The sequence below is a fragment of the Dama dama genome, chromosome 33, assembly GCF_033118175.1.
Source record: "Dama dama isolate Ldn47 chromosome 33, ASM3311817v1, whole genome shotgun sequence".
NCBI lineage: Eukaryota > Metazoa > Chordata > Mammalia > Artiodactyla > Cervidae > Dama > Dama dama.
Window position 1 is genome coordinate 17952084 of NC_083713.1, and position 17039 is coordinate 17969122.

The 17039-nt window shown below is 36.3% G+C and overlaps 1 protein-coding gene across 2 annotated transcripts in view; it reads left to right on the plus strand.

The window, feature by feature from the left end:
• The window catches only part of PDE1A (phosphodiesterase 1A), a 280045-nt gene extending 264699 nt beyond the window's left edge, over positions 1 to 15346 (plus strand). Inside the window, exons 14-15 of one of the 2 annotated variants that reach the window (XM_061135146.1) lie at positions 11445 to 11558; positions 13822 to 15346. In XM_061135146.1, the coding sequence (XP_060991129.1) occupies positions 11445 to 11515 (71 nt within the window). In that variant the 3' untranslated portion in view covers positions 11516 to 11558; positions 13822 to 15346. The remainder of the gene's footprint in view (positions 1 to 11444; positions 11559 to 13821) is intronic. The other variant, XM_061135147.1, reaches the window with a different exon arrangement.
• The last annotated feature ends 1693 nt before the right edge of the window (positions 15347 to 17039 follow it).

Consider the following 17039-nt stretch of genomic DNA (forward strand, 5'->3'; position numbering starts at 1 on the left):
AATAGGAACAAATTGCATGCATGACCAGGAGAAGCAATTTATTCTACTACTAATTACAACTAATTATAAGTAGACAAGGTACTCTACATACTTTTCTTCAAGACAGCCCATCATCAGAGGCAGCCTAAGTTAGGAGGAACATGTACATAGGAGAGAAAGAGTACGTGGAAGGCATTTTGTGAGAACATTAGTCTTTCTCATTCCAGATTAGATAGCTGGATACATGAGACTGGTTTCTACTTTGGCTGACTCTTAGACCTTGATCAGTGTAGTTATCAACTAAGCCTTCTAAGATTTGGTGACTAAAACTAAACAAGACAGAAAAAAACAATTGTTTGGGCATTTAATATCCTGAAGTCAATTCAGTCTGTATGTTTGTCAAAAAATATGAATAAAATATCATCAGGTATATCTAAAGCCTCCTCGAATTTTGGATTATGCACACCCCTAATATTTTCTGAATCTCTTTTTCTGTAGTAAGTAACTACTTGCTGAAAATTATGTATTCAGCTTGATGAATATTGTAAGTGGTTTTTGTCTCCAAGGGGAAAATGACAAACAAAATCAATTCATAACTCTTTCTTCTCTCGTCTTCCGTAGATGGAAAATCATACCCAAAAAACTGCTCTCTCCACTGAAGAATTTGATCAGAAACACTAAAAAATTAATAATTTGTGATGTTTGCTGTCTTAGAAACAATTCATTGTTCTTGCTGTGTATGAATATGCATGGAAAATAGTGTATGCAGTTTGCGATCCCTAAGGTCTGCAGTTGATGGTGTTGCAGGATGGAAGTCAGAAATCACCGAGACAGAAATGGTGGTGGAATTTTCCCATTTACACCTTTTGACTTTTTCAGTGTACTTACCTCAGTCATATATTTATGCTAGATTTTAAATAGAATAACTTCTCATTACTCCCAGAGAAAGGGAATGTCTATTATTTCTTCTCCATGGTATGAAAATATGGCAAGAGAATATTTGGGTCCTTCTTGCACCCTTCACTTTGAAATACCCCTGAATATAGGCCTTGTGTGGGTCTTGGAATCTGAGTCTTAGCCTGTCTGTCCTGCAGGTGTTACTATAGGAAGTAATAGTAAAAAGAAAGTTTTGTTTTGTAGGGAGTGCTGCTCACTTTTCTTACTCATTCTTTTCTGAAGAACTGAATCTTGAATCTTAATAGCTTGTCAGAACAGGAAGTTTAAAAACGGCATGTTTTTTTCAACTTCAGTCTTTGCACTGTATTTCTCCAGGCAACACAGAATACTATTGCTCTTTTAGAAACCTGCCCCTTTGGGTCAGAGAGTTAACACTGTGTGACCAAACTATTTGATTTAATTCATGACTCTTAGGTTGAAGGCTTAGTTCAGCTCCTTAGCTGGTATGTGACTTTGGGCAATAGAAATTTTGGGGAGGATTAAAGGGTAAAATATAAGGAGCATTGGACATAGTGCTTGGTACATGGTAACCATTCTTTGAATATTAACTACTGTTTTTGCTGTTGCTGGTAATACTGTTATTAATAGCAATAAACTTTGCAACTGTTACTTATTAACCTACATTCTAACAGATCACTTATGATTTAATAAATCAATATGTAACAGCACATTCATGTTAAAAATACATGTAGACAGACTTTAATAAAGATTTGAAACTTAAAGTTGTTTATATATTAATATTGTATACTTTTTAAACGTTTAGTATAAAGACCTAGTGGAGAAGGAAATGGCAACCCACTCCAGTATTCTTGCCCAGAGAATTCCACGGACAGAAAAGCCTGGCAGGCTGCAGTCCATGGGGCCGCAAAGAGTCAGACACAACAGAGCAACTAACGCATACACTGATAAAGACCTAGAGTTTAAAGTCTGATCATATCTTCCTCATGTTCATGTTTGGGCCCTTTTAAAATACAAGAGCTCAGAACCTTATGGAATATTGTAGGCTAGAGATTGTGGATAAGTGGGAAGATTATATAATGTGCATTCAGCATTGGTTTTTCTAACATTATTAAAATTGAATAATTTAAGAAATAAATTTATGATTCTAGTAGCATAATGTTATAAAATCTCACACTGAAAGTAAAAACTTAAACTATTTTTTTTTAACTTTCAAATTGAGTAGAATTGATGACAAAGCAGTAAAATAAAGAATCGATCTTTTAATAGTTCCCTAGAGCCAGGAAACATGGATAATACTCTATTCTACATGTATAGGGTAGTGAGAATTAATGACTTATGCTTAGAACAATAACCCTCAGGGTTTTTAGCAGGGTTATCTATTATTAAAACAAATTCAATTATGTTCAGTATTCTCCATTTAGGCACAAAAGTAGATTTGCATTAAACATTTTTACTGAAGGCAGTTGAGATCTCTTTTTTCCTTAATCCAGGTTCAAATAGAAAACCCAATTAACTAGAATACTAAAAGCAAAGCCAAAATGTTTTAATCAATTTGCAATTTTTCCCAACTTTTAACTTTTGAAACTAGTTTAGATGAATACCCCAAATTAGTATTCTTTATGTATTTTTTCTCTCTTCATCTATAAAAAATAAAGAAAATGTGAATTTTTGGCACACTTCTCAGACTCAGTTTTCATCCTATATTTTCCCTGATTGAAAAAGTAGAGAAGGCCCATATTGCCTTTCACATTAAATTGGTTCTAAGAGCCAAATCTTAAAATACCCACAACTGTTTCCCATCACTGTTTACAGCAAAGCATGATTTGAGTGATTTTCGTTTCACTACCCTGAACCTTCTTCCTCCACCTTTCCTACCTTCAGAGATAATCAATGCCCTCACATTTTCACCATCTCTCTGCCACCAGAGCCTGTTTTCTAAAAACAGAACTACCATGTGCATGCTTGCTTAGCAGTCACAGTCACGTCCGACTCTTTGCAACTCAATGGACTGTGGCCCGCCAGGCTCCTCTGTCCATGGGATTCTCCAGGCAGGACTACTGGAGTGGGTTGCCATGCCCTCCTCCCGGGGATCTCCCCAATCCGGGAATCAGACCCAGGGATCAAACCCCCGTCTCTGGCATTGCAGGCAGATTATTTACCACTGTGCCACTAGGGAAACAACTACCATATGAACCAGCAATCCCACCACTGGGCATGTACCCTGAGAAAACCGTAATTCAAGAAGACACACACATCCCAATGTTCACTGCAGCACTATTTATAATAACTAGGACAGGGAAGCAATTTAGATGTCCGTCTACAGATGAATGGATAAAGAAGATGTGGTACATATATACCATGGAATATTAGCCATAAAAAGGAATGAAACTGGGTCATTTGTAGTGATGTGGATGAGCCTAGAGTCTGTAATACAGAGTGGAAATATGTCAGAAAAAGAAAAACAAAATATCATATATTAATGAGATAATTGGATGGCATCATTGATGCAATGGACATGAGTTTGAACAGACTCTGGGAGATAGTGAAGGACAGGGAAGCCAGGCATGCTGCAGTCCACGGAATCGCAAAGAGTTGGACATGACTTAGTGACTGAACAACAAAAATACATATATATGGAATCTAGAAAAATGGTACTGATGAACCTTTGTGCAGGGCAGGAATAGAGACACAGACATAGAGAACTGACTTGTGGACACAGGGAGGGAAGAAGAGGGTGGAACAAATTGAGAGTGTTGCATTGACATTTATTTTAATACACTACTATGTGTAAAGGGCTTCCCAGATGGCGCTAGTGGTAAAGAATCCACCTGCCAACGCAGGAGATGCAAGACACACAGGTTCGACCCCTGGGTCCAGAAGATCCCCTGGAGTTGGAAGTGGCAACCCACTTCAGGATTCTCACCTGGAAAATTCCATGGACAGAGGAGCCTGACGGGCTACAGTCCATGGGGTTTCAAAGAGTCAGATACAACTGAACAACTAACACCATGTATAAAATAGATATCTAGTGGGAAGCTGCTGCATAATACAGAGAGCTCAACTTGGTAATCTGTGATGACCTAGATGGGTGGGATGGTGGGGGTGGCTCGAGAGGAAAGTCTACGGAAGATGATGGACAGGGAAGCCTGGTGCGCTGCAGTCGGTGGGGTCGCAAAGAGTTGGACACGACTTAGCTACTGAACTACAATAGGTGATTCACGTTGTTGTATAACAGAAACTAACACAGCATTGTAAAGCAATTATACTCTAATAAATAAATTAAAAAGAGACCTGTGATTCAGTCAGACAAGTCCCATCTGGGAATAAGTATTTCAATAGATATTAGAGCACTCTCCTAAAAGAATGGTGCTGAAGGAGAAATTATTACTTTAGTTATATTGGGTAGGAACACTAAGCCAAGTTTTCTCAACTGGGCTTCACTTCTTCCTTGGCACATCTCTTTCTTCCCAGTCTCTTGCCTTCGTTCGTGTTTGGCTTGTGTATCTCACCTCCCTACTCCCCTTGTTAGGAGAATATTCCTATCTTCATGCCACCAAAACACATGCATCCTGTAGACCCAATTTTAGACTGAACTCTTTTAAGGAGCCAGTTCATTACTGCTCTACATTGTTTTAACTCTAGTTTCAATGGAACTTTCAGATTTCTGGCTGTTGGATGTGGTACTGGGTCTCTAAGTTGAGTGACATGTTATTGAAAGGCAGTTGAGTATAGAAAGAAATCTTTACTTTCCACAGATCATGTCTAATCAGCTCTGTGTAGAACTCACCACATCTTTAGGTGCCTAACACATGTGGACTGGGATTCATTCTGGCATTTGCCAGTGTGAATCAGTGTGTTTTGTATTGCTTTAGTGAACCAAAAAATAATTAGCCATTTCTTGATTTGTGTCTTATGTAACACTTTGTGAAATAAGGTGTTACTTCCTCTAACTTTATAGGGTTGTAACTAGCACATTTGGAAATGGGTGGAATTTTTCTTCAGCAGCCTCACCTTTTTTTTCTTCTCATCTCTCTTGGTGTTTAGCATTCACTCCTTCCTTTGTTTACTATTATTTTCATGCATGAAGCAAAATTTATCCTCAGGCAGAAAATATACAACTGTTTACTCTCAAGAGGCATTTAAATGAAGAGTAGTTTCTCCTGGTGTGAAGATTTCTTATTCCCAACCTATAAAGCAAATTGTGTCATACAGATGCTGAAACACTGATTAGAATCAGAAGCACTGATTTATCTCACATTACATTTCTCCAATGACTGCAGCTTTCAAATCCTAGATCATATATTCTTTCTAGTTATTGGCAACATAAGCTATATAAATGGAGCAAAAATAGAACTGGATCAACCTAGACGGATCTACCTGCCTGAGCAAACACTGCTATATGAGCAAAAGTAGTATTTTTCTTTTTCAAAAAATATATTTATTTATTTGGTTGTGTCAGGAATTAGTTGTAGCAAGTGGGATATTGTGTTATGTGTTATGTTCTGTTACATGGCATCTTTCATTGGTGACACAGACATTCTAGTTGTAGTGCTTGGGCTTAGTTGCTCTGCAGCATGTGAGATCCTAGCTCCCTGACCAGGGGTTGAACCCACATCCCTTGCATTGCAAGGCAGATTTTTAACCACGTGGACCACCAGTAAAGTCCCAAGGTAGTATTTTTCTTATGAAGAAATGAGTATGCAGTATAATTTGGAACTAGTGTTTCTGTTGAAAAGATTACACAAACTGATTTTTGGCCAAGTATTTTTCAAGCACTGTTTGTTGTTGCTGCTTAATATGGAAAATTAACTCGAATATTTTTAAGGGATAATATGGGGGACTGTCTCCCAAACCCTTCTAGGCCATGGTGCCTTGGAGTAGTCAGTTATCACTTCTCATTGTGTTTTTCTCATTCCTGAGATGGAAATTATGCTGATAGTTTTACTACTGTTTGTAGGGATTGTTGAATCAGACAAGAGGGAAATATGTGAAGGCAAATATTGATATAAACCATTAAATTAAATCAATTATTGTGTTTTTTATACCTACAGATATTAAAAAACTCTTTGTTAGTTATGACTTCTACATATTAGGAAAATACAACAAGCACATGAAAACTGTTATTTCTTTCAGTTCACTTCACTTCAGTTCAGTCGCTCAGTCATGTCCGACTCTTTGCGACCCCATGAACCACAGCACGCCAGGCCTCCCTGTCCATCAACAACTCCTGGAGTCCACCCAAACCCATGTCCATTGAGTCAGTGATGCCATCTAACCATCTCATCCTCTGTTGTCCCCTTCTCTTCCTGCCCTCAATCTTTCTCAGCATCAGGGTCTTTTCCAGTGAGTCAGCTCTTCGCATCAGGTGGTCAAAGGATTGGAGTTTCAGCTTCAGCATCAGTCCTTCCAATGAATATTCAGGACTGATTTCCTTTAGGATGGACTGCTTGGATCTCCTTGCAGTCCAAGGGACTGTCAAGAGTCTTCTCCAACACCACAGTTCAAAAGCATCAATTCTTCAGTGCTCAGCTTTCTTTATAGGCCAACTGTCACATCCATACATGACTACTGGAAAAACCATAGCCTTGACTAGACGGACCTCTGTTGACAAAGTAATGTCTCCGCTTTTCAATATGCTGCCTAGGTTGGTCATAACTTTCCTTCCAAGGAGTAAGCATCTTTTAATTTCATGGCTGCAATCACCATCTGCAGTGATTTTGGAGCCCAGAAAAATTAAGTCAGCCACTGTTTCCACTGTTTCCCCATCTATTTGCCATGAAGTGACAGGACCAGATGCCATGATCTTAGTTTTCTGAATATTGAGCTTTAAGTCAACTTTTTCACTTTCATCAAGAGGCTCTTTAATTCTTCTTCACTTTCTGCCATAAGGGTGGTATCATCTGCATAGCTGAGGTTATTGATATTTCTCCTGGCAATCTTGATTCCAGCTTGTGCTTCCTCCAGCCCAGCATTTCTCATGGTGTACTCTGAATATAAGTTAAATAAGCAGGGTGACAATATACAGCCTTAATGTACTCCTTTTTCTATTTGGAACCAGTCTGTTATTTCTTTGGGTATTATTATTTAGGACAAAACCAATCTTTGAAAAGAGAGTAGGTTTAAAGTCTGTGTGTAAAAAAATATTAGTAACTAAGAATAAATGACAGATACGGCAGGAATTTGCATTTCCCAAACTACAATCATTAACATTCCACCTTTGGTGGAATGTTAATGATTGTAGTTTGGGAAATGGTAAAGCTAGAGGGCAAGATACTGGTTTGACTTTGTCAGAGAGATCCAGCCATTAGGTAGCCTTGACACCTGAGGCAGATGACTCGACCTACATCTCTTTCTATAGTTTGCCATGAAGATTCAGGGAATTAAGATGAATGAAGCACTTAAAATAGTGCCCACCACCTAGCAGTTGTTCATAAAGTGTTGTTATTGTTCTGTTTTCAATGTATAATAATTTATCCCAGCAGATTGTTTTTTAAATAAGAGTTCAACAAGACCATAACTGGGCAGCTGAAGTCTCTAATACCCAGCTGATCACGTGCCTTATGTTATTCCCTGCAAGTATTGTTTTTATCATCTATGAGGCTAATGTATTATATTAGAGTTACTAATATAATAGTGAGCTCAGATTGCAGGCTGAGTTTAGATCAGCTAAATTTAGAGGATTTCTGTTTATTTGGGTAGATCTGTCCCTCCTATGAGCACTATCCTCTCCCTACACACCACCGATTTTACACTATGTTTATAAAGCAAAAACCATGTTTCCATCCTTTTACAAATTATTTTTTTCAAATTTCAACATTTAGATGACACCTAAAAGCTCTTTGAGATGAACAGAATTATCTGTTTCCTTATTTGCACTACTTTTTTCCTGGCTATCAGAAGAGCTTCTATGCACTTGCTTTGAGCAAACCCATTGCATTCATTCCTAAGGTGTAGCTTTCTATGTATGTGAACTTGCAAATCTCTTTACTAAAATGAAGTTCCAAGATCACTTTATGGGTTTCTTTGAAATAATAGTGACTTGAAAGTAACCAATTTTGACTTCAGTTTATCTATTAATATTTGTGATCTGCACTGAAGGAAATCACTTGATTTCTGGGACCGATTCTTACCCATAAAATGAAGTTAGACTAGGTCAAAGATTTTAACCCAGGTTATATAGATGGAGTCTATACATTTGGACAGTGATTTTTTTACTAACCTACAATGAAAATTTAGGATTTCCTTCATTTGTAGGCAACAATACGCAGAGTAACGTTTGTAATAGTTGTGTTTGTCACCAATGGACTTAGTCACTTAGTCATATCTGATTCTTTTCAATCCCATGGACTGTAGCCCGCCAGGCTCCTCTGTCCTTGGGATTTTTCATGCAAGTAAACTGGAGTAGGTTGCCAGTTCCTCCTCCAGGGGATCTTCCTGACCCAGGGATCGAACCCATGTCTCCTTATTGCAGGAAGATTCTTTACCTTCTGAGCCATTGGTGAAGCCTGTCACCAATGGAATCATCATTATTTTCATAACATTTAAATTTATGAAGAAACATTATAGTATCCTTTGATCTTATTTTTTCAGAATTATATAGATGATAGACCTGCAGCTAGACCTTGTTATTTAATGAATTAATGAAGAAGCACATATGTTACTGTATCGTATCTTAAGGATTACTTGAAGATGTAGATAATTATATTTGATATAAATGAAATCCTTTGTATTTCATTTATTTGTGAATTTTATTTTAAGGAAATCATAGGTTTTACCAAACTAAAAGAGGGGACAATTCAAAACTGTGTGGGACCTTGCATTAAAAGGATGTTTCTTAGAAGGTCTTTTACACAGACCACTCTTTGGTCATGAATATTATCTAAAATGTGATGAATTTATCTAAAATTGATGAATGTGATAAATTGAAAAATGCAAATAATTTCTTTTCTGACAGAATGATATCTCATATTTCAGAATGATATGGCTTTCTCTTTTTATGAAAGCCTGAGTCACTTTCAAAGAGTATTATCCAAGTTAGTTGTAAAGTCTTCTATAACTAAAGATTTATTAACTAAAAGTAATATGATTTGAATATGCTGAAGACCTGAATTCAGTATTTTCCTAAGCATTCTGGCTGACATGCAATTGACTGGTAATGTTATGTATGTGCCCCTGAAACATCTGGAATTTTACAGTTTCAAGGAACATGTTGTTTTTTCCCAGGGCTACATAAGTCTTGTCTTGGGTTGGTCAGTTTTAAATCGCTACTTTCCTAATTGTGTGTATGGAATTACTCTGGGATGTAGCCTATGTAACATTTTTGTAATGCTGTGTTTTAACCATTTGTTATTTTACTCCTCTTCCATTCTTTTATTACTGGTGAGCTTTTTATCCACTAGAAATAAGAGCTTTTAGTTATTGGTAAACCTTAGTGTCTTTTGTCCACCATAAAAGGTTCTCAAAAATTTTGAGAGGATTACTTAATTACTTATATTTCTTTCTTTTAATTCAATGTTTTTTTCCACTCTGTTCTGTTCTGTTCTATTTTTTTCTGTTCTAATCTAGTCATAAGTAGCAAGATTTAAATCAGAAGTTTAAGACAAGACTAGATGATAAATGTGAGAAACACATTGACTTGGGAAGCAGAAATTTCAAAGAAGATCCAAAAGTCAATTATAGGGTGCCTATAGCCATCACCCAATTCAAATAATTGAAAAGGTCAGGTTGTTGATAGTTAGAATAGGATTTGTGAGGAAACGTTCTTTAATGCATTCTCTGCTATTGGGAAAGGTATAGAAATTCTTCCCTCTTCACCTCAAATCAAAGGAAGATAGTTTCACCCTTGGAGAGCTTGAAGTAAAGGGGATATTGGGAATGGAATCTGTATCTTATGTGAGAGATATAAGAGGTTAGAAGATGACAGATAAGCTGAAGGAGAGGAAGCTATGTAGATTTCAGCCTTTCCTCAACTAATTTATAGGAATAAAGGCCTAAAGAATGCCTCATGTGAACCAAATGTAGTGTATCTTTATTTGGAAGCATGATAGGGCCTCAGGAGACAGAATCTGGAGATGCACTAAGAAATTTCAAGGGGCTGTGGACATTGTAAAGGAACACGTGTCCATGCCAAGGTTGTGAGAAGTCTCCAAGAGTGGTCCTTGGCAAGAAGTCCCTGGAGAGCCCATGAATGTGCTCACAGAGTAGTCAGCTCTATACACCTGCCAGGTCTAGTGAATCCAAAGCCATCCTGCAGCAGTGGTCTTAGTCTTCTCTCTCTTGCTCCAGCTCAGGGGTCCAGGGTAGCCAGTTGACAGAGGACAAGCAGCACTGCTTGCTGCTTGCTTAATAAATCCTGCCTGCTTGAGCTTAAAAGAATAAAGAAAGAAAGAAACATCAATCAAACTCTCCTCTCCCACCCCCCATCACCACAATTTCTAGGCTCTGCAACAAATCCAAGGTTGGGAAGAAGTTTTATCTGTTTTAAGGTTGATGTATATTGTATGTAACCAGACCTAAGACACTGGCAATTTAATGTGATCACATAATGTTTTTATTATCTAAGAATGATTGGAAAAGTCCTGATACTACCTAAAAGATTGAACCTGGGACAGAAGTTAAGTTTCCCCTGCTAAGTGTATTTTAAAGAGAGTAAAGGACAAAATAATTTTGTTTTGCGATAATACTCCTGTGTGTTCACTAATTTTATGAACTCAGTAAAAATCTATTGCAGTTGAGACAATGCAGTCTTACAATATATCTTGGAAAAACAATCTCAAAATCAACTAGTGCAAAGTTTAATTGTCAACATGTTTTCAATCAAATTTTAGTTGGAAAGAACATTCTATCATATATGACTATGACTATTTTTTGAAATATCAAAGTATTTTGAGTAATTGACTCAAAAACCAACTTCCGCTAATTTTCAACTTCCTCACATAATAATTCTCTTTTATCTGTACATTTTGCTTTGTGTTTCTATTTTTTATACATTCTCTGCAGCCTCTCTAGAAATGGAACACTTTCCATGCTACTTTTTTCTCAAAGTTTATGTAGAAGCTGAGTGATTCTAAGATTATAAATTCCACTAGTTTGTTTTGACAGATGATGTATCTTGAACATTACATTCTCTTATACTCATGTTTTAAAATTCATAGCAACTAAACAATGTGTGATATAAGACAATGAACTTTAGAGGGTTTGTTTGAAAGAATATATTTCAATTAAAAATATTTGGGAAAAACATGCATAATTTTTATGTTTGATTTAATAGATGCTTGAACATGTCTCATCTGTTTCATTTCTGTATCCCCAGATTAAATTTCAACTTCACAAACCTGTATAACCACCAGAAGATGACTTGTATACTCTATAAATCCACAGGCTGAAAAGAAAGTATTTGGTATCTTTGAAGAAATGTGCCACAGATCCATTATAAAATCTAGTCTTCAGTGTTTTACTGATCACTTCAGTTTCCTGACCTAATTAGGTTTTCCCCCTCAAGTCTATTTTGTTTTTGTTTATTTGTTGTTTGTGTGCTTATTTTTCAGGTGAACCTGATCCGCATAAGAACTCAGATCTAGTAAATGCCGAAGAAAAACATGCTGAGACACATTCATAGGTTTGAAACACCTTAAAGACATCTTTCATTATAAGTATGGGAGGTAATTTTATTTTTTAGATGAAACATTTATTTCTGAAGTGGATGGTTTGGAGAGTATCATTAGAAACAAAGTTATCTTATTTGAATGTCCTTTTGGATTCTTTTCTTCTAAATCTCTATTTTCTAAGGCAAACCCTTAACAGGTAAGCTTTAAATATTTACTGTTTAAGTTTATCTTTTCAAAGGATTCTTGACTTACTCATCAATAAAAATTATATTTACTGAGACCTTTTAGTCCTTTAAAAATAATAAGCTATATCCGATGGGGAGATTTAATTCTGTTTTCTTCTACTACTTCATAAAAGAAATATGAATTTTTATACCAGTTTCCTTTTCTACTTCATGTAGGAAATATGAGTGTTTACATTGGGTGATAATAACAAAGCAAGTACATATTATAAAACATCAATATTTGCTAAAATCCATGGACATTGCAGCAATGATTATCTTTTTAAAAATTCAGCTTCTAGGGCTCACCTTTGGTTTACCAAATTACCAGCTCTGGGAGTGATGCCTTAGGAATCTGAATTTTTGATAATTCAATCTGTTGCAATTTCTATATACTGAAGTTGAGAACCACTCTCTTGGGCAGAGAAGGTGCAAGCAGCTAGAAGGGAGTTAGAAGGGAGGAATGTATTTTTATAGTGGAGATGTCTTAATGTCTGTTTAAAAAATATAAAAAAATGAGTCTTGCTATTAGCTTGATGGTGGAGGCAAGAAAAAATGCTGCAGGTACCATATCAAGTCTTCGAGATGTTATTAGTAGCACCTCAAATGTTGCTTTAAATTGATGAAGTTAAAATGTGATTAGCCATAACTGTTTTGTATATGCTGCATTTAGACTTACTTATGGCAAAGAAGGCATTTTTTTTAAAGGAAACAAATTCACAAGAAATCATGAAGCTATATTAAAGCTATATATGCCTAAAAAGCTCTGAATTCAGGTCCCACTGCAGTCACAGAGGAATGAACAGAACTCCCAACCCCCCCTTTTTTTATGTAGTGAAAGTGCCTCAGCATGGTTGCAGCTCTCACCACTACAGTGAGCTGTTTTACAGATGTTTTCCACTGAGCATCACAATAAAGGGAACCTTGCACTATGAAAAAAAAAGAAAAAAAATGTGGTTAGCTTTTAAGATGAATCATTTCCCAGTATTCTTGAGTCAGTTGTAAGATTCTTTAATCGATCCTAATAGTTTCACTAATAGCAACTATCAGTGTCAGGCACTGTGATGAAATCTTATATTTAGTCCTATCAACAGTTCCAGAGTTGGTGACTGTGATTAATAGTTTACATATGAATTGCGGATAGAAATCAAATCACAAAGTGGATAGAAATTTTTAAAACCAGCTCTATATTAAAAATTTTTAAGATATTGTCTTATATTGAAACCCCAATACTTTGGCCACCTGAGGTGAAGAGCTGACTCGTTTGAAAAGTCTCTGATGCTGGGAAAGATTGAGGGCAGGAGGAGAAGGGGACAACAGAGGATGAAATGGTTGGATGGCATCACTGACTCAATCGACATGAGTTTTGGTAGGCTCTGGGAGTTGGTGATGGACAGGGAGGCCTGGCATGCTGCAGTTCATGGAGTCGCAAAGAGTCAGACACGACTGAGCGATTAAACTGAACTGAACTGAACTTGTATTAGTTAACAACAATTTCTCTCCATAACCTCCATCCAAACTTTAGACACACACACACACACATATATACACACAAAAGAGATAGGAAGAGAAATTCCAACTGATATAAAATGAATATCTATCATTTTCTGATAAATCTCTTATTTTTGTGAGATCAGTAAAGTCCAACCTGAAATTGTCACACAATAATTGATGCCTATATATGACTAAAACATGATCTTCCTTTTCATTTGGATTTTATTTCAGGATAATGAAAACAGCACTAAAATATTCTAAATCCTCAATTGTTCACAAATCTTTTTCTCCTCTTTCAACACACACTCAGAACAGGCCATTTTATGAACTCACATAAGAGACGAACATAAATGCTGAGCTAGGAATTCTAGTCACATAAATACACTCAAAGTTGCTATCAGAGATTTTGGCCAGTGCTTCTGCCATTGCTCTTTCTCCACAATTTGGCCTTCTTCAATCAAACCAGAGAAATTTTAAGGCAAAAGTTGGACATTTTCAAATTTGTATCACTTTCAACCCAGTTATTACATAGGCGACTATGCAATATATGTACAGAACATGAGGCATTTTAAAATTTTACTTTCTTGCTTTGTTTTACACAGAGTGCTGTAACTACAAAACTTGCAAGCTGCTAAGTAAAACGAAAGCAAAAACAAAGTTATAGAAAAATATTTTTGCAGCTCTGAGGCTATTTAGATTGTCCTTGTTGTTTTAAATACTTGGGAACCAAGTGAGAAGAGGGGCTGCTCAGAAGTTGTAGTTGAAGTCCTAAGACAACAATGAAGCATCAGAGCCCTGACTCTGTGACCTGACGAACTCTTCATTGTAACTCTCAAGCGGGGAAACCACAGCGAAACCTGTTCCTGAAAGCAGTGAACCAGCCTGCACCCACCACTGTTATTGCAAAGCACTGAAGCATCACCCACATGGGGGTCATCACAATGCAAGTCACACAAGACCTATGATCCAAGATGACAAGAACCTCCAGCCCTTGTTGGAGACAGACACTAGAACTGAGAATGGGATTTGCCTTCTGGGGTGTTAATCTCATCAGGACGTAACAAAATATATTACAGGTCAAGGGATAAGTGACAAGAAGTGTGTGTGTGTGTGTGTGTGTGCGCATATGTGTGTGTGTACTCAAAACTGTCTGTGAAAATGGAAGCCCACACTTCTGCACAGAGAACATTGTTTGATGTGAATTTATAATTTTACTACAAACTGCAGCCATTGGAGACTGCTTCCTTGTCATGTTTTGCCTGAGCATGTGCAGAGCCTTGCCTTTGTTCCAAATTGAAGAACTACCTTTATTTGTTATTAGCTGCCAAGAAAGGTCAAGCCCAAGTAGGTGGTGTAATTTTCACTGTACAAAATCTTCAATGATTGTGAGACTAAATGAATTTGTTTTTGTGACAGGTAGAAATTAGATGGAAAAGATCAAGAGTAGTCATCAGTTAAAGAAGAAAGTGAAGGTGGATATGTCCATCCTAATGAGTTTTCTGTCGCACCTGCTTCTTCCCTGGGTTCCACAGTGCTAAGCAATATTTTAGAATGGATGCAATCAGAAGCTTTTAAGTCTAAGTAGTGGGATTTTATAACTCACAACTTAGATATCTTTTCATGTGTAAGCCATATTCTATATGCATATTAGGTATGCATTATTCTAATTTAAGATATATTTGTGCATAGACTGTGTATAAGATGCTTTTAAGTGTTCTGTGAATAAGGTCCTTAGCTTTTGTTTCACCTGAAGCATATGTAGAACACAGATAAATAATTGAGTTGTATTGTAGATATTATAATGCAATTGATATTTTAAATGTAAGCAGTAAAGATTGATCTATAATGATGTGTTGCAGGGAAAATTTATAGATATGTACATCATGGTGACTTTTTGTTCTTTAACAATGGATTTCTTATTTCTATTTATGGAGAAACTGCAATTACTGCTTTTAATGTCTTTTTTAAGGTAGCTATTTACAAACTAGAAAATATTCTGCATTTAAAATAGAATCTGACTGTCTGGGAAGTCTAATTACTATTGTTCGTATTTGAGCCAGTTGTTTTTCATTAAAGGTATAGAATCTCTCAACAGAGAAATAAATGGAAACACTGCTTCTGAACTGTCATAGGAAACATGTCCACTTTGTTCCTATTAATACTTAAAGATATGTAGACTTTATAACTAAAACAATATAAGAGTATAATGAAGTCATTATTTTCTGTATATGGGTTTTAACCTAATTTTCCAGGCTATGTAACTTATAAGGCACTGTGACAGAACTTCCAGGGGATCCGAGAAAACATGCTTCATCCCTTCAGAAGAGTTGTCATGCTGTTGATGCATTTATTCCTTTTAAACTAACCTCCCTGTCTCACTTCCTCTTTCCCTCCTTCCATTTCCTGTCTTTACTTCTCTCTTCTGTATCTTTCTTATTCCCCCCTTCATCCCTTTAAGACAGCCACTGACTTGTCTTAATTAGCAGGAAATTAGAGGGAGGGAACTGCTGCCCATCCCTTCTTGCCAACATGGTGTTGAATCCATCCTGAAGAGAAGGATGGATAAATTTGACTCCTGAGCCTTAAATGTTTTGCTTAGCATTGTACCTTCAGCTACCCAACATATATCTAACAATTTCTAGGCCATTTTATTTAAGCAGTATCTCTTTTATTTAATTTTTAACATGACAAGCTACAATTCTTGTATTTTTATTCTGCTGTAATTTTCCATATTTCCTATTATATATGATTGTCAAATAAATCTTACTGGAGGGAAAATATTGTGAACCATTTGGTGCCTGATATAATTCGATTTGGTAGGGCATTATAAAGTTGATGAAATCAAGGAAAACCAGAAGTACATCATCCTAAAAATTGATATGAGTTCTATCAGAAAGTGATTTTTACTCAATGAAAGAAATGTTCATTGAACATGTATTATTGCACCTATTATTTGTGTGCTCCTGGCTAGATGCATGTGCATATAGGATTCTGGAAAGCTGAATCATTACTCTAGAAATTTCCTATTTTATAGAGGAGCAAATCTATACACATAAATAACTAAAATGCCACATATAAAGTAATCAGGTACAAACAAAATGCCCCCCTCTGGATATTAAAGGAGGTAAACACTGCCCTTATCTTCAGGGCTTCCAAAAATGGATGGCACATGAGTTGACATTTCAATAACAAATAATAAACAAAAGCTCATATTCATTGCCTATTTTCTATATACAAGCTCCAGGTAAGCACTTAACAAATCTCTAATCCTCAATCATCTGGTAAAGTGGGGATCAATATGAGTAAGGAAATCATGTCTCAGAGAAAGAGCCTTGTCTAAGGCTATGTGGGTCTCCAGACTGGAGCTGGTTCTAGAGCTCTCTGGCAGCAGAGGCCTCTTTTTCTTTCCACTGCATCTATATAAGCTGCAGCAGAAGCACAGAGGGGAAGACAGTTCTGTGAAGAAGAATAATGTGAATAAGGTAACACTAGAGGAAAAAAAAAAAAGAAGAAGTAAAGAGTGTCACAGTAAAGAACTAGAGAGTTTTAATTAACTCAGTTAAGAGGAACTGGCTCAGTATGTGTCACCTCTTAGGCTGTGTCTTCATGATGCTAAAGCATTCTCTATGAAAAATGTAGAAATTAAAAAAAAAAATGTAGAAATCCATCTAATCATCAGATACATGATTCTTAACTTTCTACTTTAAATATGGTTCCACGATAAATTTTCACCTAATATCAAAAACCTTTTGAAGGTCATATTTTAATTTTGAAAATAATTTAATTTTGTTTAATGTGAATATAAAACACATCTTTCCTT